This window comes from Myxine glutinosa, chromosome 11 (genome assembly GCF_964187855.1).
Source record: "Myxine glutinosa chromosome 11, kmMyxGlut1.1, whole genome shotgun sequence".
NCBI lineage: Eukaryota > Metazoa > Chordata > Myxini > Myxiniformes > Myxinidae > Myxine > Myxine glutinosa.
The window spans coordinates 35,265,631-35,289,786 of NC_136271.1; the positions used below are offsets into that span (position 1 = coordinate 35,265,631).

Consider the following 24,156-nt stretch of genomic DNA (forward strand, 5'->3'; position numbering starts at 1 on the left):
TGAGATCGAGCCCGGACAAACAAACAAACAAGAAACCGGAGTGAAAACTGCGTACTCCCTTTCAGCGTGCGTCATCGCCACGCCCTTCGGTGCCCGGCGATGACGTCATGCGACACCTGGAGATGGAACAGGAAAGGAGTGATGTACAATAAAATACGATGTTGTGTTTACTTAACGGATTATGTTTGTGTTGCTGCAGTGGCTGTTTCATGCAATCCAAACGTGAATGATCGACTTTGTGATTATTTCATTCAAACGAGAGAGGTTGGATTCATGATTAATCAAGCTTATCTCTGTGAAAGAAATCCTGAAGTTAAAGGTGTTCCTGTAAAATGTGGTCGTCTCTTATATTTATCCGACTTGTCAATATGTACAATGGGGGTGGGGAAGGTCCACGTGCTTTGCCTCCGCTGCTGTCAGAACAACAAACACAACTAACCCCTCCAACCAAGCCCGTCCTCCCTGTTCTGAATTATACTCCAAATGGGGCCTCCACTATTCTGGAAAATTTTGGTCACAATCAGTTAGTAGCTAAATTAATTATCTTTCCCCCTCTTCCAAATACCACTCTCTGCTTTAATCTCAAATGTGTTGCTCTTTAACGGCCACTTTTATCCCACCTTGTGGTGTCGGCCGGGGGAGGCTTGGCCCGAGTCATTCACGAACCGGCCTGGCCAGGCTTGACATTTGCCTAGTTAGGGCAGGAATTTGAAATATGGCCCTGGTGCCGGCAATACTCGCCGACTCTTTGCGAAGGACACCCTGGGATCTTTAACGTCCACCAGCCCATCCTGGCAGATGGGACTCTCGGTTTGACATCAATCCTTGGACTTCCGTTTCCGGTCTTGCTGGCGACGGTTCGTTTTTTCGCAGGTCTCCACGCTCTCCATCGAAATCGAAGTTAAGTCATTGTTCCAATTTGTATTTTCGTTATAACTGTATTTCTTTTATGGTGTATGTACGTATATTGTCCCGTCAAAGATTTTCGGTGCAAATCTTTCATACCTGTATTGAAAATCGCGTTAATTCGTGTCGTCTCGAGGCCCTGTACAGTGTACACTGTACAACCTTGAGGCTTTGTTTTTCTCTCAGCGCCTGTCGTTTGTGATCCAATAACTTTCGTTCTCTGTTTTCGCAGTCTTTCCACCCCAAAGCCTACTTCCTTATGTAAATCTCAACTCAAAAAAAAAAAAAAAAAAAGACATTACCTTCTCTGTGCTCATTCGTTTATTCTTTCTTATTCGTTCGTTCGTTCTTCGACCACGTGTTTCTCCCCCATTTCCCCAGATAGATTGTCAAATTTCAATTCGTTATTTTATCGTCCATGTGATATTGTTTGATTATAGTTAGTTTTGGTTTGAATTTCCTGTAACTCGTATTTAATTAATCGTGTTCTGCTCCTCGTGTGTGGCCTTGTACTGTAGTTGTACCCCCGTCGGTGTTTTGTTAACTTAAGTGTGTTTTGCTTGGCTCTTGGTTTTTTCCCTTCTACCCCGAACATAATACTGTCTAACGTTCTAAATCCCCACCCCCCCCCCCCAAAAAAAAACAAACAAACCAAAAACATTTATTTTCTTTTCTCCACGTGTACTGTTGTCTCATCCTGTATTTTCTGTCCAGGTGTGCTGTTCGCCCCACCCCCATTATCTCCTTGCCATCCACCGTTTGCCTTGTTCACGTGACTCGTGGTGGTCCCTCTCGGCTCTCCCCCCGTTGGTATTTTTGTGCATATAAGATTGTTCATAGTTCTGTTTAAATATTTTTAAATATGTTTAACCTTTCCCCTTCTGTTTTTTATTCAGTGGTATATTACAACACGCTGTTTTTCTTCCTATTTAAAAGGCTTTTCTCAATTTCCTCTCCAACTCATTCCACTTCAAAAAAAAGAAATTCAATATCTTATACGTCTCCCTCACTACATGGTCTAAATTCACATTCATTCCATCCCTCCTCCATCATCCTGAACCGGATTGCTAACTTGAAAATCACAACAAACCCAATTTGTTATCAATGTTCGTCTTTCATTAATCATCCACTTTCTAAACTCCCCTCTTGCCCCTCCCATCCAAATCCCCCCCCTTGCACCTACACTCCGAAACTTCCCCCTTGCCCCTCCACTCTTAAACTCCCCCCTTGCCCCTCCACTCCTGAACTCCCCCCTTGCCCTTCCCCTCCTAAACTTCCCCTTTGCCCCTCCCCTCCTAATCCCCCCCCCTTGCCCCTCCACTCCTGATCTCCCCCCTTTCCCCTTCCCTCCAAAACTCCCCCCTTGCCCCTCCCCTCCTAAACTCCCCCCTCACTCCTGCCCTTCAAAACTCCCCCCCAATCCCTCCCATTCAATTCTCCCCCCATACCATTCCTCTCCAATTCTCTCTCCTCCCCCCTCCTCCTCCAAGCTGCCTCCTCCCCACTTCGTCTCCCTTCTATCTCATACCTCCACCCCCCCAAACCTTCTACTTTCCTCTGCCCCCCCTCAAACAACCCCTCACTGTGCCGCATCCCTTCACCAGCAAACCTTTCATCCTCCTCATCCTTCCCTTTCTTGGAACTCTTCTGCAACATCTGAAACACTATCAACTGCTCTCCCTACCTCCCCCTCTCATCCTTCATCTTACCCTACTCCTCCCCTCCCCTGTCCTGTACCCGATGCTCCCCCTCTCTCTTCATTAACGGTATGGACCTCAAACATCCGGGGCCTTCGCTCAAACCTGACTGATCTCTCCATACAGGTTGCTTCTGACAATCCAGACTTGATCTGCTTAACAGAGACTTTCCTCCTTCAAGATGTCTCTGATTCCTTAATATCTCTTCCTGGTTACTCCCTCCTCCGGTATGATAGACCTGAGCCTCGGCCTGGTGGTGGGGTGGCTATCTTTGTCAAAAACTCTCTTCCTCACTCTCCTTGCACTGCTCTCTTTCCTCCTCACCCGCAGGAGTACCTCTGGTTACGGCTTCCTCTCCGCTCCCACCTTTTGTTCATATGTGTTCTGTACCGTCCCCCAAACAGTGATGACTCCATCTACATTTCAATGTCTGACAACATGGACCAACTTCTATCCACTCATCCCAACTCTCTCTTCCTCATATGTGGTGACTTCAACTGTCATCATGCCACCTGGTTGGGTGTGGGTTCCTCTCTCACTAGTCATGGCACCTCAGCAAAGGACTTCTGTGACTCACTGGGATTGACACAATCTGTCAATTTCCCGACCCGGATCTCAGCCAATGGAGTATCTTCTCTTCTAGACTTGGTTATGACAAACTTCCCTGCTAATGTCTGCTGCTCTTCTTCTGCTCCAATCGGTTCTTCTGATCATGTGCTTGTCAAAGTGGACATCTCTCTGGCCATTCTCAGAGAGCCTCCTCAGCGTCGACGAGTCTGGCATTTCACTCAGGCCGACTGGGACGGTCTTCAAGCAGCCATCAATCGTCTGGATTGGTCTCCCATCTCCACTGCCTCTGACATCAATTCTTCCTGGGAATTCTTCCAAAGCAAACTGATCTCTCTCATGCACAGATTTATCCCATCTCGCCTTCAATGGTCTTACCCTTCCTCCCGTCCATGGTACACTGAATCTTGTGGTGAGGCAGTTGCCCTGAAACAACTTGCCTTTGCCTCTTGGAAGGCTAATCCAACTGAAGGAAATCTCAGTTCCTTCCACCAAGCTCGGAACAAGTGTGTGTCTACCCTCAGGAGCGCCAGGAAGCACTATCTCTCCTCACTCAAGAATGAACTCTCAAACCTGTCTCCTTCCTCCAAATCCTGGTGGCGTCTGGTCAAATCCGTTTCTGGTGTTTGTTCCCCCTCCATCCCCTCCCTTACCTCAAATGGCCACACAGTTGACATCGCACGTGACAAAGCCGAATGCCTCAACTCTGTGTTCGCCTCGAAATCCTTAGTCCCAAACCCATCTCTCTCTGTTCCCACCTTTCCCAGTCGAACCCAACTGCTCCTGGACTCTGTGTCCTTCTCTCCTGACAAGGTGGAGGAGTTTTTGTCAAACCTCGACTCTGATTCTGCAACTGGACCAGACGGCATCAGCCCACGGGTCTTAAAATCCTGCTCTGCCGCTCTATCTCACCCTCTCTCTGTTCTTTTCACCCTATCTTTTGCTCAAGGTCATCTGCCAGCATCCTGGAAATCAGCTAACATTACCGCTTTACACAAAAAAGGTGCAAAAACAGATCCTTGCAACTACAGACCAATCAGCCTGCTCCCAATTATCAGCAAAGTCATGGAATCCATCATTGCTTCGGATATGAAATCTTTCCTCTTCTCCAATGGCTTGATCTCTGATCATCAATTTGGTTTCAGACCAGGTCACTCTACTCTGGACATGCTGCTTCTGCTGTCTCATCAATGGATGGAGGTCCTCAATGCCAAACAGGAAATCAGAGCTGTCTCCCTTGACATATCAAGGGCCTTTGATACGGTCTGGCACCCAGCTCTGCTCACCAAACTCTCCTCCTATGGTATCCATGGAAATCTCCATGCATGGCTTGCAGACTTCCTCTCTGGTCGTAGTCAACGTGTGGCCCTGAATGGATTTCTCTCATCTCCCCTTCCTGTTCAGGCTGGAGTTCCCCAAGGAAGTGTGCTGGGCCCTGTGCTTTTTCTGGTCTTTATCAATGATCTCTCTGACTCTCTGGAAAATCCTCTCTATCTCTTTGCTGATGACTCCACTCTCTGCCGCTCCATTCCTCTTCCCTCAGATCGGCAGTCTGCAGCCTCCTCACTCTCTGAAGACCTGGACAAAATCACAGACTGGTCAAACAAGTGGAACTTGTCTTTCAATCCTGCCAAATCTCACTCTCTTACTATGTCTCTCCGAAAAGATCGACTGGACAACCCTCCCATCTACTTTCTCAACAATCCTCTCCAAGAAGTTCTGTCACTCAAGCTTTTGGGTCTCACTATCTGCCATGATCTTTCTTGGGAAAACCACATTTCCAAGCTGGCCTCCAAAGCCAGTCGCCGACTGGGCATCCTCCTTCGTGCGAAGTCCTTCCTCGGCACACCTGAGCTCCTCACCACTTACAAGGCTTTCATCCGCAGCTCAATGGAATACTGTTCTCCCCTATGGGCTGGTGCTCCTGCCTCACACCTGGCTCGGCTTCACGCTGTTGAATCCAAAGCTTTCAAAATCATTGGAATCTCCCGCGATGAAGCTATCTCTGAGGGCCTTTCACTCACTCACCGCAGGCAGGTAGGTGGTCTTTCTGTCTTCTACCGACTCCTCTCCGGCCTTGCTCCCCCAGCTCTCTCTGTGCTCTGTCCCCCAAATATTCCTACAGGTCGCTCAAGATCTGCCAGCAACCCTCTGATGGTTAAACTGCCGAAATCTCGGCTCTCTGCTCACCTTCACTCTTTCATTCCTCTTTTCTCCCGCCTGTGGAACAAACTCCCACACTCCCTTCAATCCCTCTCCTCCCTCCAGGTCTTTAAAACAGCTGTTCACCACCATCTCTTATCTTCCCCCATCCATAACCTTGATCTTTTCTACCCCCACTAATTCACCCCAGATCCACCTTGTTTGAAATTCCAACTTATTTCCTGGAAATCCTGGCAGTGTCCATATGTTTATACCTCTCCCACCCCCCCCCCCTTCACATGCCTCCCCCCCTTCACATGCCTCCCCCCCAAAGCCCTCTCCCTCCCACAGATCTCTCGATGTCTCCATGTCTCTCGGTCCCTGCTCTCAAATGTTGTGTTTGTGTCCTTCCCCCTCTCTCCCCATCTTGTCTACCGCTCCCGATGTTATTTGTTTTATGTGTCTGTTTGTCTTTCTGTGTGATTAATGTTCGCTCTTTCACGAGCCTCGATCTTGTATACAAAAAAAAAAAAAAAAAAAAAAAAAAAAAAATCCGAGGGACGGCACACACATTGATGAATCACCCTGCTTGACAGTTCATAGCTGGGTTGGGATTCGAACCTAAACTAGACCGCTTAGAGGCGAGTGTGCATGCCTCTTGGCCATCCTGTCAGCCGTTAATCTCAAAATAGAAAGCTAATAACTTCATTTTTTTTCATCATTAATCCCCACTCCCTCAAGGGGCCTACATTATCTCTACTAGGTTTGGTGGCGATCACTGAAGCCGTTGGAGATCCCTGCTCATCCCTATTCCAAATCTCCCCCCCACCCCCTTAAATTGAAATGTGTATATATGAAAGGTAAGTGGCGTGCTGACGAGGAGAGGAGTGTCATTGAAGCTGAAGGGAAAGGTGTATGCTGCATGTGTGAGAAGTGTTATGATTTATGGGAGCGAGACATGGGTAATGAACGTAGAGCAGCAACAAAGGGTGGAAATGCGAATGGTTCGGTGGATGTGTGGAGTATCGTTGAGAGAGAGGAAGACAAATGATGAATTGCGAAAGATGATGGGAATAGAGCCTGTGATTGATGCTGTGAAGAGGAACAGGTTGAGATGGTTTGGTCATGTGTTGAGGAAGGATGAAAGTGACTGGTTGAAAAGAGTGATGGAAATGAATGTAGAAGGAAGTAGAGGACGGGGAAGACCGAGAAAGACTTGGCTAAACATGGTCGAAGAAGAAATGCGAGCAAGGGGGTTAACAAGGGGAGATGCAGAAAATAGGGCAAAATGGAGAACATTGTCATGGGGACCGCAAGGCTAACCCCCGCTCTAGTAGGGAAAATGGCCTTAAAATGCCTGTTGTTGTTGTTGTGTATATATAAAAGGTAACGATTAATTATTATTTTTTTTACCATAAATCCACACAGGGCAGTCTTCATACCTGCTAGGTTCGGTGACCTACAATGTTCCGTTCTTAAGATATCGAAGATTTAAGGGATCGGGCAGACAGACAAACAGAACAAGGAGCGGATACTCCAGGTTCTTCACCTTATAGGTGATATGAGGAATCGATCTGTTCTATATGAAAGCGAAAGCTTGAACATTTTTAAATATCGCATACACAAGCCAAGTTACCGAGATGGTTGCCATGGCAACATAATTCGGACAATTACAGGTGTGATCTGATCAGGTTGAGATTATGTCACGTGGAACAGATATCTACAATATGAAAGCTAAATGCTAAACGGTTTTTGAAATATCACTTACAAAATAGTACATGGACAGATGATCGGTCGGTCGGACGGAGCTCATTTTAACGTCTCCCGGCTCAGACCTTTTCGGAAGGGTGGGGACAAAAATGGGGTGTGATGATAAGGGAAGCTTTGCATTTGTCAGCTTGACCTGATATGAGACTGGATAGGAAATGCACTACACGTGGATCAAAGACTCCTGGATTTGATGACTTACACAATTACGTTTGATTGGTTGTGACGTGAACCATTGATGAACACATGGCACGATAAAGGCGTTATTTTATACAAGTAGATTTGTGATGATACTGGTGTTGTTGTGCTATTCTATTATTTATTTTATTTCCCCTGTACGACCAGAGACAGAACAAGGTTGTTGAGGATCGGTACAAGGGAATAGCAAAGAGGCTCGTGGTTGTGACTGCAAAGGTAAGCTTGGCTAGTAACTGCGCCATGTTGTTCCCTCCACCTCACACCTAGCTCGGCTTCACGCTGTTGAGGCCAAAGCTTTCAGAATCATTGGAATCTCCTGCGATGAAGTCAACTCCGAGGGCCTTTCACTCACTCACCGCAGGCAGTTTGGTGGTCTTTCTGTCTTCTACCGACTCCTCTCCGGCCTTGCTCCCCCAGCTCTCTCTCTGTGCTCTGTCCCCCAATATTCCTTCAGGTCGCACAAGATCTGCCTGCAACCCTCTTATGGTTAAACTGCCAAAATCTAGGCTCTCTGCTCACCTTCACTCCTTCATTCCTCTTTTCTCCCGCCTCTGGAACAAACTCCCCCACTCCCTTCAATCCCACTCCTCCCTCCAGGTCTTTAAAACAGCTGTTCACCACCATCTCTTATCTTCCCCCATCCAAAACCTTGATCTTTTCTACCCCCGGTAATTCACCCCAGAGTCCTTGCAGTGTTCATATGTTTTGTACCTCTCCCACCTCCCCCCAAGTCCTCCCGCTGTCCCTGCTCTCAAATGTTGTGTTTGTGTCCTAACCCCCTCTCTCCCCATCTTGTCTGCCGCTCCCCTTGTTTTTTGTGTTTTGTGTGTCGGTTTGACTTTTTGTGTGATTAATGATAGCTCTTTCACGAGCCTCGATCTTGTATACAAAAAAAAAAAAAAAAAATCTCTGGAACATGATTCCAATTTTGATCTGTCCTCCAAATACTCCAGTTCTGACTTTGCGGATGCATCTTAAGTCAATTCTGAGGATATTCAGGATGCGGATTAAAGCCTTCGTCGAGTCATGCTTTACCTGTATGAGCTGTACGTGCATCTGATCAGTTGGCCTTGCTCCTGTAATTTCAAATCTATTTTCATTTGATTAGGTTTAAACCGACTTACCTAAACCACAAACTTGCTGATACCAGTCCATTGCAGGACAAAGGCCTCACTCAACTCAGGCTGAGAGGTATTTGGCATAATCGCCACACCTGCCAAGTGCAGGAATGCGAGAGTGAACAGCCATTGGGGAACAAATTCGCATCAGCCATAGGAAAAGATGGCTTTAATCCATTGACCATGCAACCACCACACTTGTGGAGACGCTTGTAAATCTTTTTCTGCAACAATTCATTGACCTTATGCCATTAACTCGAGCAGTGCTTTTATGCATTTTTATGCAATGCTTTTTTATGCATTTTATGCAATGTACCCTGCCTTTGTGGAGTTATCTTCTTCTTTTTACCCTCGCCAGAGGAGAGGGTATTGCATTTGAGTCAGTTTGTTTGTTTGTCTGTCTGTCTGTTTGTTTGTCTGTCTGTTCGTCCGCACAGAATAAATATGATTTTCTCTGCAACCGTTGGTTCGCCATCTTGGAAAAATCGAAAAACTTTGCACCTCTATATCTCGGAAAGCACTGAATAGAAAAAATTGAGACATGGCTCATTGTAAAGAACTCTCCATGGGGAATCAAATATGTTAATGATGTCATAGGTGCCTCCATTGTGATGTCATAAGTCGACAAGTACAAAACTTCATACAATCAAGATGAAATTTCTTGAGCGCCATGTCGGCATAAACTGGCGGAGAAAAAAAATGATGACGTCATCGGTCACGTGGTTTGCCCGCCATCTTGGAAAAACCGAAAAACGTTGCACCTCCATATCTCCGAAAGGGCTGAATAGAAAAAATTGAGACATGGCTCATTGTAAAGAACTCTCCATGGGGAATAAAATGTTAATGATGATGTCATAGGTGCCTCCAATATGACGTCATAATTCGATAAGTATAAAACTTCATCCGATCAAGATTAAATTTCTTGAGCACAATCTATGAATAAATTGGTTTATAAAAAAAAAATGATGACGTCATCGGTCACGTGGTTCGGCCGCCATATTTGTTTGAACACAAAAGCCTTAAAAAACCACTGAAAATACATCCTGGCGAGGGTTTGCAATCTGATTGCTCTTGTTCTTGTTTATATCATGTTGTTGGGTTTGGTTTGGTTTTGGTGATGCGTGCAGAAGCCTCAGTCATGTTCAGAAAACATGACCAAGCACGACAAGGCTCGAGGGTACTTGGTGCAGGTAAAATGCACCCTGAGCCACCAAAACTACGGGATGTTCGCCAAGGCCCTGCGGAGCTACAAGGAGACAGAGGAGCTGCCTGCATTGCTCAACTGCCTGCGGGAGATATTCGGCTCCGATTCGCGGATGCACTCTTTATTTCGAGGTTTGAACAGCTTCCCGGTGAAGTTGTTGTTGTAATTTTTTGCAATGTGTCGATGGAAAAAGTTTTTCATCGAGTTGAAAGCTTCAAGAGGTATTTTGGTATTCGTTTGTAAAACTTTGATTTCTGAAGCATGGCTCTTTGCAAACTCGGATGGAGTCGAATCACACACAAATTGCTGTTCGGATGCATTGTCACGAAGGAACGCTGCATTGTTGAGTGTTCCGGCTGTTTGGTCTAAAATCATTTGTGTAGAACAAAATCCCAAAGTACTTTTAAAGCATGGTTGGCCTCTTAATTTTGCTGTTAAATTTAAAGGTCAGAATTCATATCGACATGAAAGACATCTGTGTTGTCTGAGATGCAAGTACGTAAAACTGAATTTGAAAAGGCCGCAAAACATAATGTTCCAAACTACCTCTTCCTGGTTCCAATTCTCTTTACCTATTTATTGCATATTATGATTTAAAAGACTAAAAAGAACTCTAATGTGTCGTTTGCCCTTTTGTTTCCCGTTTTGCGTCCCTCTCCCCTCTTGTTTTGTGCATGAACCTCTCCATTCTCTCTTTGGCTCGGTGCACGAGCCTCCCCCTTCTCTCATTTGCTCGGTGTGTGTGCCTCCCCTTTTGTTTTTGTTTTCCACTCTCTTCGTGTACCCACCCCGACACAACCCCCAAGCAATAACTTTCTTTTCTGCTCACCCATTGTGTCATGCTGTTCTTTTTACCTCATTACCTCAACCACCAAAGGTGGATGGAGATTATGTTGTCACCACTAATTGTCGATGTCTGTCTGTCTGTGAGCATGATGTTTCAACATTTTATAGACTTTTGTACGAAACTTTTGGACAGATTGGGTATGACAAGGCCGAATTGATTCGATTTTGGTGAAGATCCGAATCCGGGTGCTGGATTTTTTTATTTAAATCAGTGATTCTTCATAATTGAGACATGGGGCCAAAAACGATATATGTTAAAGCATGATATTTCAATACGTTGTGGATGGGTTAGGACAAAACTTGGTGGGTGAGTTGCTTATGTGAGAAGAATAAGCCAATTCGATTTTGATTCAGGTTCATATGCAGATCTGTCCTATTGGTGGGTTACCAAACGTAGACTGTTCAGCCTGGCGGATGTGTGCTCTCTCCTGAGCGCCGTTCTAGTTTGTGCATGTTTTTGGGTTTTTTTTGCAGATTTTTATGGTTTTGTTCGACCACAACACAAGCAGGCCTTTGAGGCCGCATATCAGAGCATCACCAGGCAGGGTTCTGGGGCTTCAGTGGAAGATGGCGAATCGCATGTCCAGCAGGCACGTGTCCTTTGGAAGCCACTTCAGCACCCAACGGAAAACACGACAAGTAAACATCATCCTGTTTATTTTCCTGTTACAATTAAAGCTTCAACATGTAAATCTACACTCACCGAGCTCATGACATCTACAAAGTTATTTTTATTACTTCTTGGTTTTTCTTTAGAGTGCTTGTGGTTCATTTTTAAAAAATTATGTACAAGTGTGGTGGGAACCATTTATTAGTCCCCTACCGGTGTATACCGGAGGGGACTATAGGTTTGCATGCCGTCCCTCTGTCCGTCAGTCTGTCCGTCCGTCAGTCCGTCACGCAAAGAACAGTTTTCCGGACCTTTTTTTCTAAACGCTTAATGCTGATGATTTCAAACTTGGCGCATGGTTTCCTCATGATATGTTACAGATCAAGTTCGAACTTCACGACGTTTCGATCATTTTTTACAAAGTTATGGCACTTTGAACTTTGGTAATTCTGATAATTCTGATGATCCTTAACTCAGTGTCATTTTAAGTTTTAATTTCCTTTAAAAAAGATTTTCTCTGCAATAATAGGACCAATTGAGATCAAATTTTCACCATAAGGGGGAATCGGTCTGTCGAATATTTTAATGGTAATTATGACGTCACAGGTCACGTGGTTCGGGCGCCATATTGTTTTTCGTGAAAACACGAAAACCCCTTTTTCTCTGCAACGGCTGAACAGATCGAGGCCAAACTTTGCAGGCAGAATCGCATACCCATGACGAACAAAAAAGTCAGCGAGCATGACGTCATGCGTCACATGGTTTCAGAGTTATGACGTTTTTAAGCATGAACCTTTAAAACCGAGCCCGTCCCTCATTTTTGATCCAATCGAGGGGAAACTTCACAGATCTGTTTCGCATGTCAGTCTACTAAAATGCCCTTTTGGAATTTGCGATAGCTCACGTGGTTTGGCAGATATCGTTAATTAAACGAAAATATTAAAAAAATGGATATCTCTTCAATCGCTTTATTGATCGACGTGAAACTTCATACTATAGTGGAAGTCATGAAGAGTAACAAGTGTCCAAAATTTCAAGATGATTGGATGTACGGTCTGGAAGCTAGAAGTTATTGCGTGAAGAAGAAGAGGCGTCAAGTGTGCGGATTTCATTATTTATTACATGTACAGACTGAAAGCATCGTTGGACACGACCTGTCGCGGTCATTTTAACCTCAAATAAAATTCTAATTTAAGATTTGTCAATAGCTGAGGTATATTAACAAACGAATAAAAAAGATTTGGTCAAATTCTGACTTTTTTAACTCGATCGCATTTGACAGAGTTGTGACAAGCTGAGGAAGAAGAAACCTCGCATTGGCTTCTCCAATGTGCCATTAAAAAAAATGGATATCTCTTGAATCGCTAGTACCTCAGACCGTGAGTTGGTAATAATCTATCTATAATTCCAGTAATCTCTGTGTGTATGTTTGTTTGTACGTTTGTTTGTTTGTTTGTATGTCTGTGACCGCTGTTTCTCGACAACTACCGGTCCGATATACTTGAAACTTGCCAGGTATATTGCTGGGGACCCGAGGATGTGCCTTTTCAAGGTTTCATATTAATCGGACAATTACTTACCGAGCTATGTCCAAAAAACGATTCAACCAATCAGAGAGCAGCGAGCTATCGCGTGTGCCGAACGTGGCGGACACACTCTGCCTCGGATGGCACATTTGAGAGCGTATTCATTTATTTCACGTTTGCAAACTATGTTGCCGTTAAACTATGTTTTAAAACTAATAAAAACTAATTTGCGATTCATCGTAACTGCGATATACGACCTTCCGGACAGTGAGGACTGCACTTCCGGCATCCAATCACAGAACGCGTTATTGCGTAGGCGTGGCCGATGTGAGAGCGAGCTGATGCTGAGCCCAGCGCGTGCGCCATTACGGTACGTAATTCGATTTCTTCCGGAGAAAATAATAATTTCTCGATTTCTTATGCGCATTATTTCTCCCAATTCAGTCAGAGCGAAGGGCGGAAGCGAAGAGCGTTGTTTTTTTTGTTTACGGGCGTACGGGCGGGGTAGAGCGTACGGGTAGCGTTTTTTTTTTTTTTTGGCACATTTGAGAGCGTATTCATTTATTTCACGTTGGCAAACTATGTTGCCGCTATGTTGGCGTTAAACTATGTTTTACAACTAATTAAAACTAATTTGCGATTCTTTCGCTTTCCTGCGCATTTGTGCACGCTATGGCGATTTCTTTACCAAACTCCGCTAGCCGTTAGCTTTGGACCAAACCATTTCATGTAAATAGAGGGGGGGGATTGTCACCGTACTCGCAAGCCGTTAGCTTTGGACCAAACCATTGCATGTAAATAGAGGGGGGGGGGGGGGGGGGGGATATACTTTTAGATATATATATAGTACGGGCATGCCCTAGTATATATAATTCACACAGTGCAATACGTGCAGGCCGCTGCACAGAGCGACCTTGCGGGCTTATCAACGAGGCGAGGCGTGACACACATGTGTCTCAGCATACCTCAGATCAAGTTTGAAAACCAGCATCAACCGTGCATAAATTTGCATATTCGATCATTTTTGACAAAGTTATGGCACTTTGAACTTTGGTAGGGGACATGTATTGCAGCGCAGTACTCAGAATGGTTGTTTTGTCTAATTTTGTCGATGTTTAATGTCATGACGTGTACCTTCTTGTATTGGGGTCAATGACGCAGGTCTGTAATCTGCCAAGGTAAACATGTCTGTGATCATTTGTGGACTGGTGTCATTCCCATTTGTGCTCATTTCAGATAGCGATCTTTTTTTGGCATAGCGTAACTTTGCCTTCCACTGACGTATTTGTTTCTGAAATGTGCAGATCAATGTACAGATCCTCTTCAACTAGAATATGAACCATTTGAGAAACAATACAAGACTCCAAAGTTTTGTTGCTCAAGTTTTCTTGGTGAAGAGTATACTTGACAAGTAAAGATTAAATGAATGTAACGTCTCACAAACACCAGACATGATAACCAAGACTGCATCACCAGACATGATAAATATGATATATTTTATCAGTTAAAAGTTTGCAAGAGCACATTTACCTCCGTGTCTGACATTTTGAATGTTATCCTTTTTTCAGAGCATTTTATTTTTGTTTGTCTCTTTCATTCTGAGGGAGATCTAACACTTGAAACCTCATCCGCAGTTTCCTGCGTCAGTAAACATGCCCTTGTCAACTATTTTGCTGATAAAATCCAGTGTTTAACGCTGCACAAATGTAACTTCAGTTGAATTCCGAAATAATATTTTATTGGATGCAGTCGAGTCTTGTCGACCATTGACCGAAACGTCACGTGTTTCAATTGAAACACACGTGACGTTTCGGAAACCCCATGTATCATAAGTAGGGATCCGTTAGACCATATGTCATGCAAGTGTATAATTGTTACCATGACGAGGAGCGGGGCTATGTTAATTAGTTGGAGATCAATGGTAAATCCCCTGTATGTAATTGCCCTTTTTTTCCCCTTCTAATGCCCTCTAGCTATAGCCCCTCTAATGCCCTCTAGCTATAGCCCTTCTAATGCCCTCCAGCTGTAGCCCTTCTAATGCCCTCCAGCTGTAGCCCTTCTAATGCCCTCTAGCTATAGCCGTTCTAATGCCCTCTAGCTATAGCCCTCTAATGCCCTCCAGCTGTAGCCCTTCTAATGCCCTCTAGCTATAGCCGTTCTAATGCCCTCTAGCTATAGCCCTTCTAATGCCCTCTAGCTATAGCCCTTCTAATGCCCTCCAGCTGTAGCCCTTCTAATGCCCTCTAACTATAGCCGTTCTAATGCCCTCTAGTTATAGCCCTTCTCATGCCCTCTAGCTATAGCCCTTCTAATGCCCTCGAGCTATAGCCCTTCTAATGCCCTCTAGCTATAGCCCTTCTAATGCCCTCTAGCTATAGCCCTTCTAATGCCCTCTCGCTATAGCCCTTCTAATGCCCTCCAGCTGTAGCCCTTCTAATGCCCTCTAGCTATAGCCGTTCTAATGCCCTCTAGCTATAGCCCTTCTAATGCCCTCTAGCTATAGCCCCTCTAATGCCCTCTAGCTATAGCCCTTCTAATGCCCTCCAGCTGTAGCCCTTCTAATGCCCTCTAGCTATAACTGTTCTAATGCCCTCTAGCAATAGCCCTTCTCATGCCCTCTAGCTATAGCCCTTCTAATGCCGTCTCGCTATAGCCCTTCTAATGCCCTCGAGCTATAGCCCTTCTAATGCCCTCCAGCTGTAGCCCTTCTCATGCCCTCTAGCTATAGCCCTTCTAATGCCCTCTAGCTATAGCCCCTCTAATGCCCTCTAGCTATAGCCCTTCTAATGCCCTCCAGCTGTAGCCCTTCTAATGCCCTCTAGCTATAGCTGTTCTAATGCCCTCTAGCTATAGCTGTTCGAATGCCCTCGAGCTAGAGCTGTTCTAATGACCTCGAGCTATAGCCCTTCTAATGCCCTCTAGCTGGAGCCCTTCTAATGCCCTCTAGCTATAGCTGTTCTAATGCCCTCTAGCAATAGCCCTTCTCATGCCCTCTAGCTATAGCCCTTCTAATGCCGTCTCGCTATAGCCCTTCTAATGCCCTCGAGCTATAGCCCTTCTAATGTCCTCTAGCTATAGCCCTTCTAATGCCCTCCAGCTATAGCCCTTCTCATGCCCTCCAGCTGTAGCCCTTCTCATGCCCTCTCGCTATAGCCCTTCTAATGCCCTCTAGCTATAGCCCTTCTCATGCCCTCCAGCTATAGCCCCTCTAATGCCCTCTACCTATAGCCCCTGTAATGCCCTCTAGCTATAGCCCTTCTAATGCCCTCTCGCTATAGCCCTTCTCATGCCCTCCAGCTATAGCCCTTCTAATGCCCTTCAGCTATAGCCATTCTAATGCCCTCTAGCAATAGCCCTTCTAATGCCCTCTAGCTATAGCTGTTCTAATGCCCTCTAGCTATAGCCCTTCTAATGCCCTCTAGCTATAGCCCTTCTAATGCCCTCTAGCTATAGCTGTTCTAATGCCCTCAAGCTATAGTCCTTCGAATGCCCTCCAGCTATAGCTGTTCTAATGCCCTCTAGCTATAGCCCTTCTAATGCCCTCTATCTATAGCTGTTCTAATGCCCTCTAGCTATAGCCCTTCTAATGCCCTCTAGCTATAGCTGTTCTAATGCCCTCGAGCTATAGACCTTCTAATGCCCTCTAGCTAAAGCCCTTCTAATGTCCTCTAGCTGGAGCCCTTCTAATGCCCTCTAGCTATAGCCCTTCTAATGCCCTCTAGCGAAAGCCCCTCTTATAGCTATAGCCCTTCTAATGGCCCTTTATACAGACCCTTTATATTATATAGCTTCTAATGGCCCTTTATATAGCCCTTTATACAGACATGGGGTTTGTAATCAAGTAATCAGCAGAGGTTGGCACACCTGTAGGAATTGTTTGCATCTACTTTCAAGGCTTAATTTACTTACATTGCTGCAGAACAGCTGTAAATTCTAGCTATAGCCCTTGTAATGTCCTCCAGCTTTTGCCCTTCTCATGCCCTCTAGCTATAGCCCTTCTAATGCCCTCTAGCTATAGCCCTTCTAATACCCTCCAGCTATTGCCCTTCTAATGCCCTCCAGCTATAGCTCCTCCAATGCCCTCTAGCTATAGCCCCTCCAATGCCCTCTAGCTACAGCCCCTCTAATGCCTTCTAGCTATAGCCCTTCTAATGCCCTCTAGCTATAGCCCCTCAAATGCCCTCTAGCTATAGCCCTTCTAATGCCTTCTAGCTATAGCCCTTCTAATGCCCTCGAGCCATAGCCCCTCCAATTCACTCTAGCTACAGCCCCTCTAATGCCCTCTAGCTATAGCCCTTCTAATGCCCTCTCGCTAAAGCCCTTTTAATGCCCTCTAGCTATAGCCCTTCTAATGCCCTCTAGCTATAGCCCTTCTAATGCCCTCTAGCTATAGCCCTTCTAACGGCCATTGCGGACTAACCGGTGCAGCTGGCGATCATCCCTCCTTGGGGTTCTGCGGGGACGTCCTGGCCTCGGTATTGGAGTAGTGACACCCCTCTGAGCATTTCGTTTCCGGATCTTTGACACCTGACCTTGAGTGATGCCATACTGCCGAGCAATAGCACGCCGTTTCATGCCGTAATTTCGTAAAGCCACCACTCCATGACAAACAGCATTGTCGAGTTGACGGACCATCTCCAGAGGAAGCGGCAATAACTTTTGGAGATGTGCAGCAGTTGTTTTCCACGAATACAGAACGCAACAACCCTTGTATACCCGACTGTGAAGCCAATCATCAAATGCACCTGTCCGTACATTTTGCCACGCCACCTGTGATATAATCCTGTTGTTGACTTCTTGCTGCGACAGACAATCAGTGACATGGTTCTTTTAACAAATAAATCACCAAAGTGTAAAAGAAACTCACCAGATTGATATACTGAGTTAAGAAAGTAAACCCAAGTCAAGAAAAAAAAAAAATTCCATATTAAATGCCAAGTCTGTACTACTTCCTGCAGTGCAATATTGTCCAAATAATGCTTCAGAGGGTGTAATAACAGTCTGTTCCAATACTGCTTTTATACAGACATGGGGTTTGTAATCAAGTAATCAGCAGAGGTTGGGACACCTGTAGGAATTGTTTGCATCAACTTTCAAGGCTTAATTTACTTACATTGCTGCAGAACAGCTGTAAATTGTTAACCAAATTTAACAAACTAGGGCATGCCCGTACTATATATATATCTAAAATTATATCCCCCCCCTCTATTTACATGAAATGGTTTGGTCCAAAGCGAACGGCTTGCGAGTACGGTGACAATCCCCCCCCTCTATTTACATGAAATGGTTTGGTCCAAAGCGAACGGCTTGCGAGTACGGTGTTTTTTATCGGACCCGTGGAATTATAGATAGTAGTTTTAATTAGTTTTAAAACATAGTTTAACGGCAACATAGTTTTCCAACGTGAAATAAATGAATACGCTCTCAAATGTGCCGTCCGAGGCAGAGTCTGTTCGCCACGTTCGGCACACGTGATAGCTCGCTGCTCTCTGATTGGTTGAATCGTTTTTTGGACATAGCTCGGTAACTACTTGTCCGATTAATATGAAACCTTGAAAAGGCACATCCTCGGGTCCCCAGCAATATACCTGGCAAGTTTAAAGTATATCGGACCCGTGGTTGTCGAGAAACAGCGGTCACAGACATACAAACATACAAACATACAAACATACAAACATACACACAGAGATTACTGGAATTATAGATAGATTGTTAACCAAATTGTTAACCCCAAAGCCCTCTCCCTCCCACAGATCTCTCGATGTCTCCATGTCTCTCGGTCCCTGCTCTCAAATGTTGTGTTTGTGTCCTTCCCCCTCTCTCCCCATCTTGTCTACCGCTCCCGATGTTATTTGTTTTATGTGTCGGTTTGTCTGTTTGTCTTTCTGTGTGATTAATGTTTGCTCTTTCACGAGCCTCGATCTTGTATACAAAAAAAACAACAAAAAAAAAACCCCCATTACTTGTTCCCTGAAGAAGGCCTTTTTTGACAATATAACTGTGCAATTTACATTATTTTCCCGTTTTTGCTAACCTAAACTTTTTTTAAAACCTCGAGCAGTTTCCTATCGCGGGCTAGAAGGGCGATAGTTTACTATCGCGCACTCTGCTATCACGGCTACCTAAAAAACTGCACAGCACATGACTATCGCGCCCCAAATACGCGCTATAGCGCACCGGAAATGCTGTAAAGGGTGCTACGTCATCACCGAGCGTGGGGAAAGAGAAATCAAGGGAAATCAAGAAGAGGAAGAATATATATATTGTTGTATATATATATATATATACAATATATATATTGTTGTATACAATATATATATATATATATATTTTTGCTGTGGTTCAAATCCCCACTCCTTGGCAACAATTTTGTGTAGCGTGATTCCCCTCGGTTAATACCGGAGAATCACGAATACCTTCAAGGTGCATGGATCAAGGTGCATGCACATGCCGAAGAACCGCGCGATCGAACCCTCACTTTCCCACACCTTATGGGTGCCGAGCAGATTTGCACGGTGTGGAAAGCGGCATTACCCCACGCGATTTATGGACCTGAGTCTAGCCAAATTCGGTCTCGGATGATGCTAGGCCAATGGAGAAAGGACGTACCGAACAGGTTGGAATGTAACAACGAAATGTACAGCCTTTTATTTAGAAGGCATAGAGAAACAGAGACGAAGATTCAGCTTAACAATTCTTACCTATCATAATAAACCCCACTGGCGCCTTCACACTCTGACACACTCACACAGGGAATTAAACACACTGGTTATTGGCGTACCGATGTACGTGCTGGAATTGCCTCGCTGATGACCACGTGGTCTGGTGTGCGCAGCTCGCGGCTCGATGAGGTCAGGTCCGAAGGACGAACTCCAGCGCAGGTTGAGCTAGATTCAGCGCAGGTGGGACGAGCTTCCACGCAGGCAGACAACTTCAGCTCAGCTGAGTCGTATCGAAAGCCAACGCTTGCAGGTCAGCCGGATGGCGCAAGAGATCGGCGCAGAAGCGGTTGGTGGTCGACGAAACACAAAGGCCAAAGCACATGTCGTCTGGTGGAGCCAAAACAACAGAGTCCAGAGCAGGGTGTCGTCCACGTGGCGAAATCCAAAGCAAGAGAGAGCTGTTGTCCTGTGCGCTGCAAAATCCAAGCAAAGAGAAATGTCGTCCTGTGCGCTGCGAAATCCCCGGCAAAGAGAAGCGTGTCGTCCACGTGGCAAAATCCAAGGCAAGAGAATGAAATTGCGATCCGTGTGGGCTTTTACCAGATCCGCCCACGCCCCTCAAAATGTTCCACAGCCTCCCATTGGCTGAGGTTTGCCGCATCATGGCGACAGGTTCCCGGCTCGCCATTGGTCACGTGGGCCGTGCTTTTGGTCACGCCTTCCTGCTCATTAAAAATGGCTTCCCTTAACCAACGAGGGTTTGAAATCCTGTCTAACTTCAACGCATATTTGTTTTGATTACTACACAATGGGAAAGGGCTAATCTTTACATTCAATAGAAAATAACTAACTACTGCAGGCTACATGTTGTCGTGCAACGAACTATAGGGGGTTTGCGGATTTCACTATCTTGAAGCAGTTCATTTTAGATGACATTTACAAACCCAAACCCCCAAACTTACCTTACTCACTACCATCAACATCGACGAGGCTTTTGACACTGTACTGAGACGCACATTGATACAAAAGATTTATACAACAAACATGAGCAACAATGATAAACTTTGGGTCTCAAACTAAGGTAGATAAGCACATGTTACAATCAACAAAACCTTTTCATCATATAACAAGAATGACTGCACCGGGATCACAACAAATGACAAATGACTCCAACCTAACAGCATCACACTAAAATGGTGCCAAACATGACTTGCTTACCTTACACCCAAACCTCCCCAATACATCCATAAACTACAAACCAATTCTCAAAAGATTAATCTTGACACACTGCAACTAAATGTCAATTTTATGTTTCGGAAAAGAACTGGAATTTATCACTTCCTACACAAATATATGGTTGTGTGTACCAATATGTTTTAAGTGTTTAGTGGGTATGAGATTTGAGCCTGTTATGGAAAGTTTTCTAAAGGTGTCTGATATTTCTTCTAAAGTGAAAGGAGGAGCTTCATCCTTAGATAATTAAATTATACGTCGGTTGTCTCTGCAAGTCAATCAACAGGTTATTTGTGAGTATTATTTTAGTTACTTCCTACACACCATACACACCTTTATTTATTTATACACATCAACATTTTAGAAGACAGACCACATGGTTTGGGAGGGGGCCTCCTCACCCTTGTGCACAAGGACATTTATTTCACCAATACAATAACTCAAGCTAAATCAGCACTACCCCTGGCTGACATGACCACTGAAATACACTGTTAAAATTAGAGCAGCCAGCAAAACCTTCCGTTATGTCAAACCTCTACATTCCCCCAGTCACTTGTTCATCTGCCTATACGCCAAACTCACAAGCACTTGCAAATCCTCTACTGTACTGTACACCCAAGCCAAAGGTGTACTTACTTTTTCCACATGCGAAATTTGCATTTATGTTTATTTAAATTATGCAATGGACTACAAAATGTAAATGTTTCATGATATTTGTTATATTATATCACTTTTTATTTTATTTTTTATTTTTTTTGTATACAGAATCGAGGCTCGTGAAAGAGCTAACATTTATCAAACAAGCAAATCAAACAAACAAGCAAACAAAGTATTTAAAAAGGGGAGCAGTAGACGAGATGGGGAGAGAAGGGGAGGAAGGACACAAACACAACATTTGAGAGCAGGGACATCGGGAGATGTGTGGGAGGGGGAGGGCTTGGGGGGAGGCAGGATAGGTATCAAATGCAAGGACACCAAGGACTTCCTGGAAAGAAGTTGGTATTTCAAAAAAGTGGATTTGGGGTGAAATTAGCGGGGGTAGAAAAGATCAAGGTTTTGGATTGGGGAAGATAAGAGATGGTGGTGAACAGCTGTTTTAAAGACCTGGAGGGAGGAGTGGGATTGAAGAGAGTGAGGGAGTTTGTTTCAAAGGTGGGAGAAAAGAGGAATGAAGGAGTGAAGGTCAGCAGAGAGTCTTGATTTTGGCAGTTTAACCATAAGAGGGTTGCAGGCAGATCTTGTGCGACCTGTAGGAATATTTGGGGGACAGAGCACAGACAGGGCTGGGGGGGGGCTAGGCCGGAGAGGAGTTGGTAGAAGATGGAAAGACCACCAACCTGCCTGCGGTGAGTAAGTGAAAGGCCCTCGGAGATAGCGTCATCGCGGGAGATTCCAATGATTCTGAATGCTTTGGTTTCAACAGCGTAAAGACGAGCTAGGTGTGAGGCAGGAGCACCAGCCCAGAGGAGAGAGCAGTACTCCACTGAGCTGCGGATGAAAGCCTTGTATGTGGTGAGGAGCTCAGGTGTGCCAAGGAAGGACTTCGCACGACGGAGGATGCCCAGTCGGCGACTGGCTTTGGAGGCCAGCTTGGAAATGTGGTTTTCCCAGGAAAGATCATGGCAGATAGTGAGACCCAAAAGCTTGAGTGACAGAACTTCTTGGAGAGGATTATTCAGAAACTAGATGGGAGGGTTGTCGAGTCGGTCTTTTCGGAGAGACAACGTAAGAGTGTGAGATTTGTCAGGATTGAAAGACATGTTCCACTTGTTTGCCCAGTCTGTGATTTTGTCCAGGTCTGCAGAGAGTGAGGAGGCTGCAGACTGCCGATATGAGGGATGAGGAATGGAGCGGCAGAGAGTGGAGTCATCAGCAAAGAGATAGAGAGGATTTTCAAGAGAGTCAGAGAGATTATTGATGAAGACCAGAAAAAGCACAGGGCCCAGAACACTGCCTTGGGGAACTCCAGCCTGAACAGGAAGAGGAGATGAGAGAAACCCATTCAGGGCCACACGTTGACTACGACTAGAGAGGAAGTCCACCAGCCATGCGTGGAGATTTCCATGGATACCAAAGGAGGAGAGTTTGGTGAGCAGAGCGGGGTGCCAGACCGTATCGAAGGCACGTGATATGTCGAGGGAGACAGCTCTAATTTCCTGTTTGGCATTGAGGACCTCCATCCATTGTTGAGACAGCAGAAGCAGCATGTCCAGAGTAGAGTGACCTGGTCTGAAACCAAATTGATGATCAGAGATCAAGCCATTGGAGAAGAGGAAAGATTTCATATCCGAAGCAATGATGGATTCCATGACTTTGCTGATAATTGGGAGAAGGCTGATTGGTCTGTAGTTGCTAGGATCTGTTTTTGCACCTTTTTGTGTGAAGCGGTGATGTTCACTGATTTCCAAGCAGATGGCAGTTGACCTTGAGCAAAAGAGAGGGTGAGGAGAACAGAGAGAGGGAGTGAAAGAGCGGAAGAACAGGATTTTAGGACCTGCGGACTGATGCCGTCGGGTCCAGTTGCAGAATCAGAGTCGAGGGTTGACAGAAACTTTTCCACCTTGTCAGGAGGAAAGGACACAGAGTCCAGGAGCAGCTGGGTACGACTGGGTACGGTGGATACAGAGAGGGATGGGTTTGGGACACAAGATTTAGAGGCAAACACAGAGTTGAGGCATTCAGCTTTTTCACTTGCGGAGTCAGCTGTGTAGCCGTTTGAGGTAAGGGAGGGGATGGAGGGGGAACAAACACCAGAAACCGATTTGACCAGACGCCTCCAGGATTTGGAAGAGGCAGACATATAAGAGAGTTCGGTCTTGAGAACGGAGAGATATTGTTTCCTGGCTCTCCTGAGGATGGACACACACTTGTTTCGGGCTTTGTGAAAGGAAATGAGATTTCCTTCCATTGGATTTGCTTTCCAGGAGACGAAGGCAAGTTGTTTCTGGGCAACAGCCTCACCACAAGAATCCGTGTACCATGGACGGGAGTAAGGGTATGACAACTGAAGACGAGATGGGATAAATCTGTGCATGAGAGAGAGCAATTTACTTTGGAAGAATTCCCAGGATGAGTTGATGTCAGAGGTGGTCGAGATGTTAGACCAGGCCAGATGATTGATGGCTGCTTGCAGACCGTGCCAGTTGGCCTGAGTGAAATGCCAGACTCGTCGACGCTGAGCAGGCTCCCTGAGAATGGTCAGAGAGATGTCCACTTTAACAAGCACATGATCAGATGAGCCAATTGGAGCAGAAGAAGAGCAGCAGACATTTTCAGGGAAGTTAGTCATAACCAAGTCCAGAAGAGAAGATGCTCCATTGACTGAGATCCGGGTCGGGAAATTGACAGATTGTGTCAGTCCCAGTGAGTCGCAGAAGTCCTTTGCTGAGGAGCCATGGCTGGTGAGAGAGGTACCCACACCCAGCCAACTGGCATGGTGACAATTGAAATCACCACATATGAGGAAGAGAGAGTTGGGATGAGTAGAAGAAGTTGGTCCATATTATCAGACAGCGAGATGTAGATGGAGTGATTTATCTATCAATTGATTTATCTATCAAGTGATTGATTGATCTATCAATGTTGTTGAAATGAAGATCAAATAGCTGTATGTTGAAATATGTTGAAAAAGTCAAAACTTTACATGGGGTGTACTTACTTTTTCACGTGACTGTACGTGT

At 45.2% G+C, this 24,156-nt stretch overlaps 1 protein-coding gene across 1 annotated transcript in view; it reads left to right on the forward strand.

The window, feature by feature from the left end:
* RTEL1 (regulator of telomere elongation helicase 1) overlaps nucleotides 1–24,156 on the forward strand; it is a 131,949-nt gene that overhangs the window by 82,121 nt on the left and 25,672 nt on the right. The window contains exons 28-30 of the mRNA XM_068104061.2: nucleotides 7,425–7,493; nucleotides 9,523–9,730; nucleotides 10,920–11,084. Of these exons, the coding sequence (XP_067960162.2) occupies nucleotides 7,425–7,493; nucleotides 9,523–9,730; nucleotides 10,920–11,084 (442 nt within the window). The remainder of the gene's footprint in view (nucleotides 1–7,424; nucleotides 7,494–9,522; nucleotides 9,731–10,919; nucleotides 11,085–24,156) is intronic.